Source organism: Mus caroli, unplaced genomic scaffold, assembly GCF_978045245.1.
Source record: "Mus caroli unplaced genomic scaffold, Mus_caroli_1 scaffold_19, whole genome shotgun sequence".
NCBI classification, from domain to species: Eukaryota; Metazoa; Chordata; class Mammalia; order Rodentia; family Muridae; genus Mus; species Mus caroli.
The window spans coordinates 66,164,522-66,184,096 of NW_028227274.1; the positions used below are offsets into that span (position 1 = coordinate 66,164,522).

At 39.6% G+C, this 19,575-nt stretch overlaps 1 protein-coding gene across 2 annotated transcripts in view; it reads left to right on the plus strand.

Annotated features, from left to right (window-relative positions):
* The window catches only part of Cep192 (centrosomal protein 192), an 89,603-nt gene that overhangs the window by 59,096 nt on the left and 10,932 nt on the right, over window positions 1-19,575 (plus strand). For both annotated transcript variants that reach the window (XM_029471872.2, XM_029471874.2), the window contains exons 29-41: window positions 84-260; window positions 1,325-1,415; window positions 2,216-2,392; window positions 4,052-4,312; window positions 4,755-4,870; window positions 6,439-6,548; window positions 8,329-8,473; window positions 11,234-11,424; window positions 12,051-12,174; window positions 14,061-14,166; window positions 14,904-15,111; window positions 16,361-16,440; window positions 17,282-17,377. In XM_029471872.2, coding sequence (XP_029327732.1) covers window positions 84-260; window positions 1,325-1,415; window positions 2,216-2,392; window positions 4,052-4,312; window positions 4,755-4,870; window positions 6,439-6,548; window positions 8,329-8,473; window positions 11,234-11,424; window positions 12,051-12,174; window positions 14,061-14,166; window positions 14,904-15,111; window positions 16,361-16,440; window positions 17,282-17,377 — 1,882 coding nt within the window. The remainder of the gene's footprint in view (window positions 1-83; window positions 261-1,324; window positions 1,416-2,215; window positions 2,393-4,051; window positions 4,313-4,754; window positions 4,871-6,438; window positions 6,549-8,328; window positions 8,474-11,233; window positions 11,425-12,050; window positions 12,175-14,060; window positions 14,167-14,903; window positions 15,112-16,360; window positions 16,441-17,281; window positions 17,378-19,575) is intronic.

Consider the following 19,575-nt stretch of genomic DNA (forward strand, 5'->3'; position numbering starts at 1 on the left):
CTCTGTTGCTTGGACAAAGGGAGTGGATAGGCTGTAAAGAGCTGACAGTGGGACACTCGACTCCTCTTTTCTTCTCTGGATAGGATCCTGATAATATTTGTGCAGCCGTTAGGACCTCAGTATGAAGTGGTGTTACGAGGTGAAGTCATTTCTTCTGGGAGTAAACCTCTGCCACCTGGGCCTCACTGCTCAGATATCCCACTGATACTGTCCAATAAGCAGTTTCTGACTTGGGGTGGTGTCCCTCTCGGCAGGACACAGTAAGTAGTCACACGACCAGCTAAGAGGACTGAGAGTCTGTTGTCTAATTCCCTAATGTTATTTTCTCAGATGTTAAACATGACTGTAGTATTCTTTTTAGATTTGAGATAAAGCTGTAATATATTTGCTTAATCTTCTTGATGATGAATCAAAATTTTTAAAAAATTATAAAAATTTATGTCTGATTTTTAAAATGCATCTCAAAGTGCCTTTTATGTTTTTAGGCTCTGAGTCTGTTAAGAGTATGAGAGCTCCTTTATGGAAAGTAAGAAAGAAGATACTAAAGGCACTGTATCTTGTTTAGGGAGAGCACAATCCAGTTGGTAAATACTTAGAACAGACTTCAAGTTAAGTGACAATGGTTTTCCTTTGCTGAGCACAACAGGGATCTCTACATTTATTTTGTAGTAAGTGAAGAGAGGAAATAATTTCAGAGACGCAGGGTTTTTCATACTAGCAACCTGCTATTTATATATCCACTTACATTCTAATGTCTTTAAAAAGTAGAGTGAATTCAACAATCTGCTGAAGGGCCATGTTGTACAAATAAAGCCTGGTAGCTCTGACCGCTCGTTTCTCTGAAAGCAAGACTGAGCAAAGAATTGCAGCTCTATTAAAGACCTGAGACTTTCTCCAGTAACATCGATAGACTTTTTATAGTGTAGAATATATACATATTCTACACTGTAAAAATATATATAAATATATAGTATAGAATGTATATATTCTACACTATATATGTTATGTATGTGTGTATATATTCCTGTATATGTATGTGTGTGTGTGTATATATATATATATACACACACACACATACATATAGTGTATAAATCAGAGATACTAAACTAAAACCCTTCCCTTGTTAAGATAAACCTTAATAGGATGAGCTTTATGTTTTAAGAAACAAATCCCATAATTGTGGAGAGATGATTCTAGTCTATTAAAGTGGCCTGTACAATCATCCTATCTACACACCATGGTCAGGCTTAGTTGGCTTTGTGTTTGTCACTGTAGCAGTATCCATAGAAAAAAAAAGACAGTTAAAATATGTAATTGTTTTTAGGCTCCAGAAACTAGCTTTAAGAAACAGTTCTACAACTACAGCCCAAAATTTGCGACTATTTATCAAAGGACAAGATCAGGATTGCTTTCAGGTTCGTACTCTGATCTTTGTTTTGTCTGATTTAAACACTTTTTAAAAAACCATTGTGTTTTGTTTATGCAGCAGGGTTTCATTGTATAGCCAATGCTGGCCTAAATTTCATGATCCTACTGGCCTCCCACAGGCCTGTACCACTACATATGTTTTGGCTTCTGTTTGTTGTTTTTTATGAGTACAGAACACTCAATATATGTAGACCATTTGTTGTTTAATTTGTCTAGATTGCTCTCACTATGTAGCTCTGGCTGGCTGGGATTCGATATGTAGACCAGCCTGGCCTTGAACTTACAGCGATCTACCTGCCTCTGCCGCCCAAACGCTGATATATAGGTATATACCACTGCACTGAACCCAGACCAAGTACTTTTATATCTGTTTTTTGCAGCCCTGGGGATGGAACCCAGGGTCTTATACATGCTAGGTAAGCTCTCTATGACTAGGCTGTCTCCATATTCAGACCAACTCTTTTTTGTTTGTTTATAGATTTTAAAGATTTTTAAATTTTGTTTTACATGTATGAGTGTTTTGCCTGCATGTATGTTTATGCAACATGTGTATACCTGGTGTTCATAGAGTTCAGAAGAAGGTGTCAGATTCTCTGGGACTGGAGTTACAGAGGCTTGGGAGTCCCATGTAGGCACTGGGAACTAATCCTGGGTCCTCTGCAATAGCAGTGCTCCTAATGGCCAAGCCATCTTTCATACTCTGAGACTAACTGTAAGAGTTTGTATTTATGCGTGTTTCATCTGTGCTAGTGTTTGAGTTTATACAGTGATTGTTTTTCAATTGTAGATTCAGAACACTTTTGGCTCAGAGGAGCGACTGAGCAGCAATTGTGAGATCAGGATGTGCCCCGGAGAGGACTTTGTAATCTCTGTGTTATTTGCACCTACTCGATTGTCTTGCATGTTGGCTAAACTGGAAATCAAGCAACTTGGAAGTCGCTCTCAGCCAGGCATTAAGTTTATGGTAAGAGGAGTTCACTGCTGTTTCTCTCCCATGAAGTTATAACCATTGCTCTAATATTGTGGTAAACATGTATTCTGATTTTTCTAAGTTATAGATTTAAAAAAATATTGAACAATTATCAAGTCATTATAAGCAACCATTGTGAGGTTCATATAAAAAGCAATCCTAATGCTTTTAAAGTTTCATTTCTGCTTGAGAAATTTGAAACATACCTAACAGTATCCAGGTTAACTCAGCAAAATATTGTCTTAGCCCGTTTGGTCCATTATAAACAACAAATACCACAAGCTAGATAATTATTTTATTGTGTTATGTGTAGGAATGTTTTACCTGCATGTCTCTGAACCATGTGTGTACAGTGCCTGTGGATACCAGAAGAGGGTGAGGCATCTCCTGGAACTAGAGTTACTGACTGCTGTGAGCCTCCACATGGTGCTGGGAGTTGAACCTTGGTCCTCTGGAAGAGCAGCCAGTGCTCTTAACTGTCGAGCCATCTCTCCAGCCCCACACCTGATAATTCTTAAACATTTACTCCTTACAGTTCTCAAGCTGGGTGTCCAAGCTCAGTGTGCCAGCAAATTGACTGTCTAGCAAGGAGCTGCAGTCTGCTTCAGAGATGGCAACTCTTTTTTCCATGTCTTCTCCTGGTGCAAGCTTTAGTGTTATGTGTGGTTTCCATTAGGTAGGTGCATAAGGCAAATCAAAATCAATTGTTGATTTTTCCATATTCTCAATGGACTATTTGGAACCTGTGAAAAGTAAGTTTTAGAGATTTCTGTTGACCAGCATAGAAAGTAACTTTACAGCAAGGTAAATGCTTTCCTTACTTCCATTATAAAGAAGCTGTCTGTAGGCTCTCCTTGTTTAGAAGGCCCAGCTCCTATTGAAAACGGCAGCAAGTATCTCTCAAACCTGGCTTCAGTTTCAGGATCCAGTTCGCTCACTTGCCTGGAGTTTTGAGAATCAGTCCTCAGTTTAGTTTTGTTTGCAGGCTTCTCTCTGACAGTAGCTCTTGCAAAACACTGAGATAATAGCATAGCCCTGGCTGTCCTGTGTAGACCAGGCTGGCTTTGAACTCATTGATTCACCTGCCTTTGCCTCCCTGAGTGCTGTGATTACAGGTGTGTACCACCGAGCACAATGAAACCTGCCTTCTTAATTATTGTAGAATAATTTGGAGAAAGGAAATAATTATATTTCTCCTAAAGTACTCTATTATGAAAAGTTTTTGAATTACAGAGAAGTAATTACATTACCATTACCATTACATTCTACAATTTTACCACACAGCTGACCGCTTACCAGTACATTTATGTTTTTAGGCATTTCAAAATAAATTACAATATTACTAGTATAGCTATGCTTGCACTCATTTGTTAGGTGAAGCATATTATTGTTCTTTGGTTAAGCTTGAGTTATGTACCAGGAAATGACTGTTCTTTATGCAGTCAGAAGGTTAATGGAAGTGCTGTTTGTATTTCCTTTACAAATGTCTATACGTATGCACATACACATGCACATACATGTCATTGCTAGCTCAAGGATACAAACACTAGAAACTTTAATTGTATTAAATCCATGTTTTCTTTTGACTGTAATTAAATTTTATGCTTTATTATATAAAAATAATTGGGGATGTGTGTATTTTTTATTTTTTAGATACCTCTGTCTGGATATGGAGGAACAAGTAATCTTATTTTAGAAGATGTTAAGAAATTATCTGACAGTTACTTGATAACAATGAATGACTTAATTCCTGGCAAAGAAAGTAAAGTTGTTTTTTCTATTCGCAACACTGGCTCCAGAGCAGCCTTTGTTAGAGCAGTATGTTTTAAAGATTCTCAAAGAAAAGTTTTGCTGGATCCTAAAGTATTGAGGATTTTTCCAGATAAATTTGTACTTAAGGAAAGAACCCAACAAGTAAGTATACAATATCTGCCTTAAAAAATAAAGTTATATTTTGATTAATATTAATTAGTATTTTATGGCCAAGTATAAAATCGTGCTGGGAGGGAGTTGGAATAGAAGACTCTAGTCTTTCTGGAAGAGCTGCTGTACATATTTATTTATTTCCTTCCCTTCCCCCTTCCCTTCCCCCTTCCCTTCCCCCTTCCCTTCCCCCTTCCCTTCCCCCTTCCCTTCCCTTCCTTGATGAGAGTTTCTCTGTGTAGCCCTGGCGATCCTGGAACTGTTGACCAGGCTGGCCTTGTCCTCAGAGACTGGCCAGTTTCTGCCTTCTGAGTGTTCAAGTATTCTGTCTGTGGTCTCCTTAGTGTCGTAGGACTGTTTATCCAGAGTGAGATAACTTACTAAGGAAAAATACTGAATATTCATACTCCTGCTTTTCTTTTTGTTGTACCAGCATATTACTTTAGTGTACAATCCATCAAGCAGAAAGAATGGCGAAAACCCAGCAACAGAGCTGTTAACTGTCTACGTGCTTGGCGGTGATGAAATCTCCAGACAGCAGTGTCGAAGGTAGAACTTGCCATAGACAGTGTTGGGAGCTGACTGGTGAACACACCTCACTATTTATCAGTCAAAGGATAGATAAAGAAAAACATTGTTCAAATTTGTGTGGCTCGTAAGTTGGCATCATGTGAGTTGAGATACTTGGAGGAAACATTAATGTGTTTTCTACATTCTGACTTCTTTTTTGACATATGGATGCTTTTTCCTTATCCAATAGGCCCATCATGCTTCACACTGCTCCTACATACTTAGAGCACACTACATCATGCTTTTCCTACCCCAGATTATATTATATAAACCTACATGGTTACCTTAGACTATTTCTAGGAAGGCTATAAGTTCCTAGAAAGGATCATTATATTTTAGAAATGTGTGCATGGTTTACTTTATAGATACTTTATAAAATTTGATATATCCAATATTTATGTGATTTAATATATAGAGTTGTAAAGTTTGGAATATTTTTCTAGGTCAAGTATGATTAAAATATTGATGCATTATTATGTGTTAAGTTCTGGATGCTTCTTGTTGCAAAATGGAGGTTTTAGGGCTAAAGAACTTAAGTACAAGATAGATGAAACTCAAACTCACATTGAGAGCGATGACTACTCTGTGATGCTTTGAACCTGGCTTCCTTTTTTGTTTTTGTTTTTTTTGGTTTTTTGAGACAGGGTTTCTCTGTGTAGCCCTGGCTGTCCTGGAACTCACTTTGTAGACCAGGCTGGCCTCGAACTCAGAAATCCGCCTGCCTCTGCTTCCCGAGTGCTGGGATTAAAGGCGTGCGCCACCACGCCCGGCCTTGTTTTTATTTTTTATCTTTTCTTTTCTTTTTTTGAGACAGGGTCTCTCTACATAGCCCTGTCTGTCCTGTATAGACCAGGCTGGCTTTGAACTCAGAGATTCACCTGCCTCTGCCACCTTGAATGTTGTGATTACAGGTGTGTACTACCAAGCCTCTTCAACCCGGCTTCTTATTTTAGAATAATTTGGAGACAGGACATAGTCATATTTCCTTTTTCCCCTTCTCTATTCTGAAACATAAAAAGAAAATAACAAACAAATAACCCCAGTGTATTGTTTCATAACTTCTATTTACCATAAACTTATGTACTGAAATGTCCTTTGTTTGTGAACGTCTGAGAATTACAGAGGCCTTGAATAGTTTATTTCTCACTGTAAAGACTCTCTGGAAGGCGCCTATTTTTATAGTAGTTAAGTGGTTACGTAAATATTTCCACAAACAGTTTTTTATTGTTCTTTTCTCCTCACTGAGGCAAGTTCTTTGACCAAATTGTTACAATAATGACAAGATAAGCCCTGGAAAGAATCCAATTCTCTTTCTACTCTTACATTAAAGGGCCCCTACTTTGATACTATTGAACTAAAATTAATGATTCCACTACCATTTAAGCTGAACTTGTAAAGCAGATTTGGCTCTGAACAGTACTCATTTTATTATTTAAGATATATGATCTATGTATGAATGTACCCTGCTGTTAGTGGGGTTTGCCAAGTAATTAAAATCTGGTTTAGGTTACTTTGTACATGAAGTGAATAAAAATCTTTTCTGGCAGAGCTCTGTTGCATAAACCAGGAATCCTAAAGCAGATCCTTCCAGAACACAGTGTGCTACAGCACATCGACTTCACTGAGGCATTTCAGGATGAGCCTCTAATTGATGAAGGTGAGAGTGTGACAGCCTTGATGTTTGGGTCGCTTGTGGTGTTAGCTAGGCATGGAGTGAGAACAGGAAGGACTTTCCTTTGGATATGGTGTCCTTCTGAGTCTGAGCCTCTGACTTTGAACAACCACATCAGTGAGTTCAGTTTCCTTCTGGTTTGTTATCTCTGTAAGAGTTGTTTTGCAAATCAGATGGAAGATGGGAGAGTTGTTTTGCTTTATAAATATTTTAGATATCGGTAAAGTATCTAGATCTCAGGCTCATAAGTGGAAGAAGGATGTGGGCCATTATTACACTCGGGTTCATATTGTTTTAGGCTTCATGATGGTGTTTAGAGATGTAGTGGTGTCCAAAAAAAAAAAAATCCTAGATAGACATTCAGAGCACTAGCCTGGATTCTTAGTCTCACTTGAGAGGAACATTCAGATGTTTAATTGTGTTTAATTATCCACACGGAATAAATGTACTAAGACATACAAACTCTGCAGAAATGCATACATATTTTTTATGCCGTAAAATGGGGAGGCACAGAGAAGGGCCAGTCACTGAGAATGAGTTGACTGTTGAATAATAATTTGAAGAACGAGAAATGTAGACACAATGGAGAAGATGGACCAGGATGAGGAACAAAGCTTCAGGGTAGCTCCTGGTCCAGAAACTGAAGAAATGTGTGGTGAGAAGAGATGTTTTGGCAAATAACTTTCAAGATCACTCATCTAAGGTGGTGTGAGTTGGGACTTTGACCAGCTTTCTGGACATCAGAATATGGTGTACATTGAGGTGTTCTGTGGTGTGAATAGACACAGTCCCACCTGGTTGTGTTGATGGATGCCATATATTGCCTGTGAGAAGGTTGCAGAACTCTGTGATTATGTTAGTGACATCTGTTTGGACATAATCACTGTTATAAATACTTGTCTTGGTCTCTTACAAAGTGGGTAATAAATAACCTATCCTCATAATTTATAGTCATAGCATAGTTGTTATAAATTTAAATTTACTGCGTGGCATTGTGATAAATGTCTTGCAAGCATTGGGGAGTGGAGTTAGAGGGTCAGAAGTACAAGACCAGTCTAGGCTACACGAGATTCTGACTCAGGAAAAACAAAACAATTTACTGTTAGTTTATGAATTTCATTTAAAATACATAGCTTTTAAAGAATGATTGAACGAAATACACTCTAAAGTTTCATGTATATATACATATATACAGATTATATATATATATATATATATATATATATATACACACACACATACACACACATATATATACATCCATATATGAAGCCTAACCTAAAAATGTTTATGATGTACACACTTTTATTAATCTAGAAATATTTAGTGATTAGTTTCTCGATTTGCTTAACTATGAAACTTGCCCTTAACCTTTTTGTTTCTCAAATTCCTCCTCTTAAATATGTACCTCATAATACCTACCTCAAAGTGTCACTCTGGAAATTTAGCTAACCTGAAGAAGGAGAATGGTGCCTTCTCGCCATGTATCTTGGAAACTGTTTACAGTACCTCTGAGATAGAACATTGCTAAGGAAAGCTAAAGCTCGGAGAAGTGCATTCACTTACAGAGGACCCAGAGTGGCAAAGATGATGGTTTACATCTTGGTTCAGATTTTGTCATCTCTGATGGTAGATGGTCTCTCCAGTCAGTGGTATTAATAATTGAGGTACTTCCTACCCAGACCTAAGGAGATACTACGGCTATTTGTCTGTTCCGTGCTTGTGTGAGGATTTATGTGTTTGAAAGCGTGGTTTTTTTTTTCAGTGTGTGATCTTCCTCAGAGGCCTAATGACATTGAGCTCTTCTATGGAAGCTTGCGTAAAATTACCCTGTCAGTAATTGGAGAATTCAGAGGTTCCATTTGTAGCAGAGAATTTCTTCAGCCTTCCTCCAGTGCTGAGTCCAAAAGGTAAGTAAACAAACAGTCTTTCCCCTGACTCCATCTTCATGCAGTTCATCTTCTCCCCTCTAGTGTTTCTTTCTCTTAGGTGTTCACCTTAATTTGAAATTGTTTAAAATTCCTGGAAAAGTTTGAAAATAGTGTAGACTATTTTTGAAAAATCCGGTCCTCAGATATCCTACTTGTTAGCATTTTACCACACTTTGTTGCCATTTCTTATTTATAGAGATTGTGTCTTAGTTACATTACAGTGAATTGCGGGAACGAGGAACCCTAAGGTGCTAATATGACTCCTATAATTACCTATCAGAATAAGGACTTTGACATCAAGACAGACGCCCACAGTGCCTGGGTCTGTTCATACATCTTTGAGTGTCACTGTAAAGCTCTCCACAGTTAAACTGGGAAAGAAGAGCCTCTCTGTCTCTTGTCCAGAATCCAAGGTTATATTGTATTTTGATGGCTTGTCTTCTCAGCAGTGAACAGTCTCTATCCTTCTCTGCCGTTCATAGATGAGAGTATGTGAATGGGTTATTAAGTCAGAACCTCAGTCAACAGAGTTCCATACTAAAATTTTGCTTATGAGTTGAGATCAGGTTTGAGACTGTAGTCTGTGGTGCTTACTAGATACTTTTTATGTTGAAACTCGTCTAGTTTAATACAGGTTCTCTGTGTCCAGCAGTGTGTGGCAGAAGCGAGCTATTTCAGACATGAAAGTTCTGTTTTATAGTTTGGTTATTAATTTATACAATGATTTTAAAAGGGATATCCCACAGGCTCATGAATTTCAGATTTCTCTCCCACAGACAATTGTATAAAGTCGGTACTACTAAACACGCTACTACAAGCATTCCGTAGACAAAGGCCTTAATGTCCTGGCCGCGGGGTTACCAGGTCTGCCCAGGTCATCTCTCTTTTCCTGAGTATTCCTAGTAAAATAGAGAAATAGTTTTCAGCCCTCTGCTGGCCATTTCCTTATGGTTGGCTTTTTAGTTTACAAATTCACAGAAATGACACAGTTTAATTTTATTTCTGTGCGTCTTCACAGGTGGCATATGACATAGACCTGTCCTGGTGGTTTTAGGTTTTGTTTTCTCATGTATTAACCAGGCTGGCTTCAAACTCCCAGAGACTCGCCACCTTTGCCTCCTGGGTGCTGGGATTAGAAGTGTGTACCCCCTTGTCAGCAGTAGCAATGCTTCTATCACTTGGTTAAAACAGTGTCTCTGGTTCTCCACTACAAAATCAGTTTCTTTGAACAAATATTCAGATATGATAAATTATTTCGTTATCACATTTTTTACCTCTGTAATTGTTGCCTGATTCATGTTAATCCTGTCAGGTAGCCAAAGGTGTTTCTTTTTACCCTCTCTTTTCACAGTCAGTGTTTATTAGCTGAGTGTCCACTGTAAACAGACTTTGCTGTATACTTACTGACAACAGTGTGGCTTGTAGAGTCAGTGTGGCCTTTTTCTCCCATCTCATTCTGGCTCATTATTTCTTTTGATGGATCTTCCACCCTCCTCAAGTGTTTTCTTAACTCACTAGCACAGCAAGAGAATGTTTATCTGACATCCCTGGCCCAGGTTTACAATGCCCATTCTCTTAGAAGTTCCTTTTATTTAGAGAATAACATTGCAAATCCAGGAATGGCACTGCATGTGCCCATGCTGTTATAGTGAAAAAGCTAAGAAGTGCATGGGTTTGTGCAGAAATCCACATTTTTATATGTCAAAAAAAGCAAATGAGTTTATGTCAGTGCCTCCAATTCCTATCTAACACTCTAGTATATCCTTCCCATAATTATATTTTTTCTTCAGTTAACCTCATTGCCCTCTTTTGCCTTAAGGTTTCACTCAGTCTCCCAATCTCCAAATAAGAAGGGAGGCAGGAGGTTCCCCTCTGGTTTTCTGTTTGGAAATACAGCTGGGTTCCATGTGTCAGGAAGAATATCGAGACACTGCACAGTAAAACTTCAGCTGTGATTTGAACCTTTGTGATACAAGACTTACTAGAAAATAGTCTTCCGTGGCTGTGCTCGTGTTTTTCCAGAAGACTTTGCTGTTTTCATGGATTTTGGTGTCACTGTGTGAAACCAGTTATCATTGTGCAGCCTATATATGTTAAAAAGTGATTTGGTTTTTCTTTTTTCCCCCTCTTTCTTTCCCTCCTTCCCCCTCTCTTTCTTCTTTTTTTCTTTGTTCTTTCTCTGACAAAGTCTGACTGTGTAGTTCTTGCTGGCCGGGGTATGCCTATTTGGGCCTCCTTCACTGAGAACTACCTGTCTCTGCCCCAAAGTGTTGCGGTTAAAGGCATGGACCACCATGGTTAGTGAATTTGGTTTTTCTTTCTATTGGGCCATTTTTTCCAGTAAAACTTTTAAGAGATTTAAGATAGAGAAATCAGGCTGAAAACAAGATGGAAATCACCAACTTGTTTGATTAAATTTACACATGTACTCTGTAGCTTACACTGTTTTGTTTGTTTTTGTTTTTTAATTCTCTGTCTTTTCTCCTGTAATGCTAGGGTCAAGTCCCAGGGCATTGTTATGCTTGGTGACCACCCTGTCAGAGCTACATCCTCAGCCCTATAAAGTACTTTTAAGTATATAAAAAACATGGAGACTTTGTAGTTACTGAAATACATGTGGTATATCATACCCTTTTACTCCTGTCATAATTTTTATTTTATGAAGCAATGATATAAAAATGTGAAACAATTAGATTTGCTAATATTTTAATGTATCTTTCTCACTTTTCTGTTTTTAAGTAATTTCTCCAGTGACTCTAAAACTTCTGGAAAACAAGGTGGCAATGTCCTGTTGGATGTTTTACCAGTTAAAGGCCCTCAAGGCCCTCCGTTTCTCTCACAGACTGCCCACCCCGCCCAGGATGCAGCAGCCTCTGAAGAAGGCTGGGCTGTCCATCCAGAACACTTGATTCTGGTGGCTCCTTCCTCTTGTGAGTATTTTGGTAGGAACTTCTCAGAAGTGCATTTAGATTTAGGAGTGAGGTCTGCATCTCTGTATCGTGGCTCACTTCTCTGAGACCTGACAGACGGTTGTTATCTCACCTAAGGAGTTCTGCTTGCTGCTTATTGACTTAACTGATACTGTGGGTTCAGAGTAGGGAAAAACTGTACATGTGTGTTTCCCACAGTGAAATCAGATGAGAGCATTTTCAAGTTTATAGTCCCTCTAACCTGGTTTAGTATAGCCAGTGTCTTTCTAGTTTCCAGGTTATCAGAAAGACCTACTTTAACACTAACACAGACTCGAAATTCCTGCAATTGAAACTGTTGAGAAAAGTGAAATAAACTATTATGCCGGGTGTGGTGGCGTGCGCCTTTAATCCCAGCACTTGGGAGGCAGAGGCAGGCGGATTTCTGAGTTCCAGGCCAGCCTGGTCTACAAAGTGAGTTCCAGGACAGCCAAAGCTACACAGAGAAGCCCTGTCTCAAAAAACAAAATAAATAAATAAATAAATAAACTATTATACAAGCGCATTTACTCAGGATTCACTGTTACTAACATGTATCTTTTTCATTATGGCTAAATGCAATTAATGTTATTTATCTGATACAATAGGTGATTTGGCAAAAACTGGATGTTTCCAAATCATAAACAATTCTGTTACTTTACTGAAATTTGAGCTGTACTGGCCTGCACATTGCCTGACACTCACACCACAACATGGATGTATCATGCCAGAGTAAGTATGTTTTTTCTTTTCTTCTGTGTTTTATTCAAATGCCATCATGGAGGCTTTTTATTTTATTTTATTTTATTTCAGTTTAGTTTTTTGGGGGGACAGGGTTTATCAGTGTAGGCCTAGCTGTCATTTGCTCTGTAGATGAGGCTGGCCTCAAACTCAGAGATCTCTCTGCCTCTGCCTCAGAGTGCTTGGAATAAAGGTGTTCACCACCATGCCCAGATTTTTGGAGACCTTTTAAAATAATGTATTAGTTATATATCGTGAGTATAAACATTTTATATGTTTATTAACACACATGTATTTTGATCATATTTCCCTTCTGTTCCCACTCCCACTGATTGCTTTCCTTGTCCCAACTAAAGCACCAACTCACCTTACATCATTTTGTTCTGGGTTCATGGGTAGCTCTGTCTTAGAGCTCTGGCCTAGCAGGTATAAGGACTTGGTTTCCGTTCCCAGCACTGCACAAACAAGCAAATAAAGTTATTCAGTAGAAGTTTGCTTTGTGCCAACAAAGTTCACGTGTGGTTTTGTAACACACAGTTAAGAATCACTCCTTTTACTGGAGTAGATCATACACGTAGCGAGGTGGAGTGCTCTATTGTGGTAAAGGAACCCCGGAATAGAAGATATCAGAGTGTTTCTGACACACTACTCCGATAACATATTCACAGTGTAGGAAATAAAGCCAGGTATGTGATGGGGTTGGCAGTCTCTTGTAAAGCCTGGCTGGTTTGCCTTCTGTCTCCTTGGTTTGACATGTGCATCCCATTTTGTTGGTTGGTTGTTTTTTGTTGTTTTTTTTTGTTTTCTTTTTCTGAAGACATTTTCGGCCAGAACTTTCTGATTTGTAACATGTTTAAGCCATAATCTAGCTTATAATTTTCTACATAAAATGTTCTAAGATGGGGTCTTTCAGCTATTCCTACTCGGGTACTCTCTGTACACAGCCTGATTCTGGACAAGATGAAAGCCACAGCTCTGCAGCTTTCTCGGGATTTTATCTGGTTAGCATAGATCTCTTCCATAGATCCAAGGTGCTCAGTATTTGTAATTATCAGCATTGCAGAAGAACAACACAGTTCATTTACACTTGCAACAGTATGACTGCATATTTGTAGAGTTTGCGGGACTAATGCTCTGAACTAATGTAAGGACAAGGGTACCCAGCGTATTCGGGGAGTAAAGCAACCAACTCAGCTGGCACGGAGTGCTTAGCACACGCAGCAGGCCTTTGCCACCAATGAGTAAAAAGAAAGGGGGATGGTGAAAGTTACTTTACAGATGACCTTGGGCCCCATGTATTGACTACTAGCAATGGAAAATAATTTTGCCATGCTATTTTGACATGTGTGATTTTTCATAGACGTAAGTCTGATCTTTTCATTTAAACTTACCTTAGCATACATGGTCCTGGAAGAGAAATTGAGAACAGAGATCAATAACTGGTTTATCAGCACACACACACACACACTCTTTGTCCTACATTTTCTTTCAGTTTACTGGAAAGTTGGCTCAGAGTTTGTGTAGTATGGAATTGATTCTGAGATAGTATTTCTGTTCAGTGGTTTGTATTCCAGTGTATTGTATTTTCTTCAGGACTGAGGATTTGTGCCAGTATGCTTTCTGTTTGTCATTGTTAGGTATTGAGGCCGGAAGAATTGCGTCAGGAAATTAAGGAGAGAGAAAACCACATTCTCTGGGGTTGTTTTTTGTTTGTTTGTTTGTTTGTTGTTTTTTCCCTAGCCACAGGAAATGATTGGCTATTGGCAGAACAGTATATCTTTTTTTTTTTAATCCCTCCAACAGTATTTCTAACTTTTGTCATTATTACTGTAAAAGTAAAGAATATTCTCAGTGTGCATTATTACTTTTTCTTTAAGGAGTAAAATACAAATTCTCGTGAGTCCTAATTTTTCTGTGTCCACAAAAGAGTCAATGTGCCCATGGACTGGTTTGATCTACATACACTGTGATAACGGACAGAAGGTATGTCTGTTTGCTTTTCTGAGCAGCATTCCTTTTATTTTGTAGTTTCAGTTTTGCAATCCTTATCAACTATTACATTTCAGATGTCAAATGAAACCCATGTAGGTATTCTCAGAGCACTTAGTACAGAATTTTGCCCTTTGTGATCCGAACAGTTTTCTTGGGAGACAAGTGATAGAAAGTAAGGGCCTGATAACTCTTTGCTTTTAAATCAAAAAGGAAGGGAGGAGGGAGGCATGGGGGATGTCTCGCTGGGTAAAGTATTTGCCTTCTAAGTGTCAGAGCTGAGAACCTAGGGCAAGCCAGACACAGGAGTGGGCATCTGCTTATCCCCCATGAGCCCACAGGAACAAGGAGGCAGAGGCAGGAGAGTCCCTGCAGGCTCAGTTGCATCTTAGCCAGTGTACATAGAAACAAACAAGAGGCCTTACTTAAAGCAAGGTAGAAGATGATACTCAGGGTTATCCCATGACCTCCACACGAGTGCTAAGGCACATATATGTATGTGTACACTCACATACATAGTACATGCATGCAGGGATAGTAGAAGGGAGGGAGGGAGGGGAGAAAGGCTACTGCTGAGAGTGGAAATAGAGCCAAAGAGTCTGAATAAACTTTAATTTCTAAATTCCTCATTGTTTTATTTGTTTGGAATTTCTTTACCATAATTTAAAAACCAGAATGTGCCTTTTAAACTGGTAGCTACATCTGTGTCTTACTCATTTGGTTCATTTCAGAAAATTGTAAAAGTTCAAATTCGAGAAGATTTGACTCAAGAATCTTTACCTCACTTGCCCTCCTCCGGCACATCTGGAATTCTTGCCCCCGCACCCGAGCCTTCCATTAGTCGTTTGACAAAACTAATAACAAAACCACCTTCCACAAAAGTTGAAATTAGAAGCAAGACAGTGATTTTTCCTCCAACAGAACCTGGTAGAACCTCAGGTATGGTGTTACAAAGTCAGGTGGGTCGGATGGCAGTCGCGTCAGATGGCAGTCGCTGCATGCAGTCTGGTGTTTTGTTTTTAGTTTTTTGGGTTTTTTTTCCTTTGTTGTGTTTTAAGCATTCAACTGTTTTCATATGCTGGAGATGAAAGCCAGGGCATCCCATGTGGTAATGCTTTCCTGCTGAGCTGTCCGTTTTGCCCCTTATGCTGAAAGGCACCTGAGTTAATAAGTACAGATTTTACTCCTACTTAAGAAGAGCAGCATGGAGCCATCGGCAGTCATTTCTATAATGGGGTGGATTTGAAAACACAGTCTTAAATCTGAAGCTCGAGCTCTAATAACTGTGGATTTAGGTTTCATTAGATGGTCATTACTATCCTGTTCCAACCAGATCTCTGACCTAGTAGTTGAAGAAGTGAGATGGCTGTCTTAGTTAGGGTTGTATTGCTATGAAGAGACACCATAACCACAGCGACTCTTACAAAGGAAATGTGGTTCTGGGTTCTGCCTATCTAGTCTGCTCTTTCAGGACTCTTTCCTGGCCCTGGCCTTTGCTTGCCTTCTATTTCTCCTCCTTTGTGAGCTTCTTTCAGTGAGCCCACAGTGTGCTACTCCTGTAACCCAACTTCCGGAGTTTGTCACCTGAGCTCTGGGCCCACTGATGACCCATACTCCACTGCCACCTGCCCCCTTCCCCCTCCCCTGTGCTTTCCCTGAGCACTCCCTGTAAACTGTGGCTGGTGCTTGCTGTGTGCTCAGGTGATAAGTTTGTGGAGGTGTTGGACCCAGGTCAGAACCTGCTTCTCCTTTAGTCTGACCATGTGAGTCATGGACACCTGTCCTAGTCCATTTTAATCGTGCTTTCATGTTTTAGCCCTTCAGTGTCTGCATTGTGCTTTTGAAAAAAATACAAATACAGGATATCACTGGGCGTGGTGGCGCACGCCTTTAATCCCAGCACTCAGGAGGCAGAGGCAAGCGGATTTCTGAGTTCGAGGCCAGCCTGGTCTACAAAGTGAGTTCCAGGATAGCCAGGGCTATACAGAGAAACCCTGTCTCGAAAAACCAAAAAAAAACAAAACAAAACAAAACAAAAAAAACCCCACCAAATACAGGATAACTGACACATCTAATTCTTTAGAAAATTTTGTAGTTTCCACTGGACTGTAAGGTCATGAAGTTTGTCACAGAACTGCTTGTCACTAACCTCTCAGAGTCAAATGGTACATCTTTTTTTTCTTTTCAGAGAACTATCTGGAACTGGAGAATTGTGGCCCCACAGATGTAAAGTGGCATCTGTCATCTTTTGCACCCCCGTACGTCAAGGTCAGTCATCCTTCTGTTGAGACTCTGAGCTGTTTCAGACCCTGAATGCAAGTGCAGGTTGGCATCTTGGTTGTGTGTGCCGCCAGTTCACTCACTTGTGTTTTCCTGTAGGTGGGGATGGTGTGTACCCAGTCTTTTTTACCAGATAATTCTGAGAGTCAACTTGGAAAATGAATTTAAAAATGCAAAACAAAAGTGCTTACTCCATTTAATTTTCCTAGTCCTGATTTTTATCTGAAATAATTTCATTTGAGAAATGTTGAGGGCTTTATAGTGCCTGCGTGCAAACACTGCTTCCTTCCATGTGCACTGTGCTTGGTGTTGACTTGTTGTTGTGTCTGTCCTGTGTCGGCCCTCGGGAGCTGCTGCAGGTGGGCTGGGTTACTGCTGTGCTTGTCCCCATGCCACCTGCTGCACAGCTAGCTCTTCCAGTGCTACTGCCCAGAGAGAGCAGCTTGTCATTTGTGTGGTTCAGTATTTTGTGACACTGTTTGTTGTTGGTTTTTTAATTTTTGTTTTTGTTTTTGGGTTTTTTGTTTTTTGTTTTTTTTTTTCTTTTTACAAGAGTTCTATGTACTCTTACCTAGCCTAGAACTATGTATACTAGACTGGCCTTAAATTCATAGAACTCCTCCTGCCTCTGCTCCTAAGTGCTGGGATCAAAGGTGTGTGCTACTATGCCTGCCTGTGACACAGTTGAGGTAGACAGTTACTGGATGTATTGCAAAAATGATTTAGTTTTGCAGTAGTATTAAACTGCACATTCAGCAGGGTGCTCTGGATATTTGGGGCAGACAATCAATTAAATAGCCATTAATTATTTTAAACAATTATTTCTCAGGGAGTTGATGAAACTGAAGATGTTTTTCGAGCTACCTACACAACCTTCAGATGTTCTCCCATTTCTGGCACACTAGAAGGCCATGGAATCCAAAAGGTGAGTTTTGGAATTTTATAGATAGCTCTTAAGAGCATGATATTATTCTGCCAGGAATGAATCGTGTGACCTGATGGCTTGAGTTTGTCTCCTTCAGACCAGCTTTCCGGGTCTGCTCGGTACACTTCTGTTGTGTTGTGGCAGGGCACCTGCTTCCAGAGAAGTGTCAGCTAAACAGTACAGGGCATGGTGATAGGGCAGCAGCTGCTGGTGTGATAACGTCAAACTTCACTGATCAACAGTAGTGCTGTCTACCAGCCATAGCCATTGAAATTCAACAGTCACAGTCTAGTTTTCAGTATATTTTCATGGGTAGCAAAACCTTCCCGCTATTGTGAACTTTTATTTTCAAAGTATGATTTTTAAAATTCTTTCTTTTTTATTTTGAGATTATAATAGTTACACCATTTCCGCCTCCCCCCTCCCTCCAACACCTCCCATTACTCATTCTCTTTCACATTCATGATTGCTTTCCCATTATTGCTTTTTTAAAAATTTTTCTTAAAGATTTATTTATTTTATGTATGTGAGTACACTTTAGCTGTCTTCAGACACACCAGAAGAGGGCATCAGATCCCATTACAGATGGTTGTGAGCCACCATGTGGTTGCTGGAAATTGAACTCAGGACCCCTGGAAGAGCAGTCAGTGCTCTTAACCTCTGAGCCATCTCTCCAGCCCCCATTATTGTTACATACATAGTTTTACTCAGAACCCTAGCCAGAGGCCTGGAGAAATGGATCAGTGGTTAGGAGTACTTCCTGCTGTTTTTGTTTTATTTGTGGGTTTAATTGTTTTTACTTTTTAGAAAAGTTGTTTTTTAAAAAATACTCATTTCAGAGCAAATAGGTAAATGCTATAGAGTTTTAAATACACTGATAACAGAGAAAGTTAGTTGAAGGAAGGCCTTGGAACTTTGTCATCTCAGAATTAGAATAAAGGGCTCTATAATTAACCTGGTATCCATTTGATGTTGTATTTATGGTTAGAAAGTTACAGGACAGGAACTCCAGGCTCTTCCAGATTTATTTAGGATCAGTTAATTTGCAGCCACAATGTAACACTTGTGCTGAGTCACTGATCTTCAGGGCAGTTTCTTAGTTTCAGCTGTTAGACTTATACTTGACATACTGACAGTCCATCATTGATGGTACTAAACCTGTCTTGAGACTAATAGAAAATTTCATAGTTAATAGAAAAGTTGATATTGGCGTAAACCAGATGTGGGAAGATGGTACCAATATGTTATGTATTATATCACAAAATAAGCAGGAAAAGAGAGTGTGTGTGTGTGTGTGTGTGTGTGTGTGTGTATCTCTGAGTCTAAGCATTTACTTTCTGATTGTGTGTTCCTATCCGACCTTTTTACTTCTCCGTGTTCATACACTGTTGTTTCCTGTTAACTTTGTTTTAATTTGGCAGAGTGGTCCTAACGTTCATGAGAGGAGTCCCGTGGGTAGGACTCAGTTTCAAAACTCAAAGTACCCTCTGAGCACGGTGACCAGGGCAGAGAACTCAGCCCTCATGTCTGTACTCAGCTGATATTCTTAATTAGGGAACTGAGACCTAGTGGAGAAATACAGCAAATGATGGATGACATGATCTGTGCAGGTCAAACATGAGCCTCACTGGTCGCCACAGCATTAGTTACTTTGCTCACTGCAGTGACAAAATATTTGGCAAGCAGCAGCCTGAGGGCTGGAAGTGTGTTCTGGCTCACAGCTTGAGGGGATTCAGCCATTTATGGAGGAGAGGACTCCCTGTAGCCTCACTTCTTAGCAGAATGGGAAGCACAGGGTGAACAGGAAGTGGCTGAGCTATAACACGTCAAGGCTTAGTCCCAGGGACCCATTGCCTTCAGTTAGACTCAAAGTTCCTAAAGGTTGCAGACAGCACCACCAACTGGGCACCAGTTTCCAAATGTGAGACTGTCGGACATTACACATGCAAACCGCAGCAACGATACAGAAAGTTAGCTCAGATGGTCTGAGATATAAAATGTCAAGGCAAAGTATAAAGCCCTCAGAAGATACAGCAAGTCTTCATATGACACCAGTCTCAAGGTGTCAGAGAAGGGTGACTTGTTAAAATTAGTAATACTTATGCATCCAGTCAACTCCATCCATAAAATGGAAAGATCCTCAAGGTAGGAGAAATCATTTGAAAATCATGTATTTGACAAAGAACTTGTATTTAGAA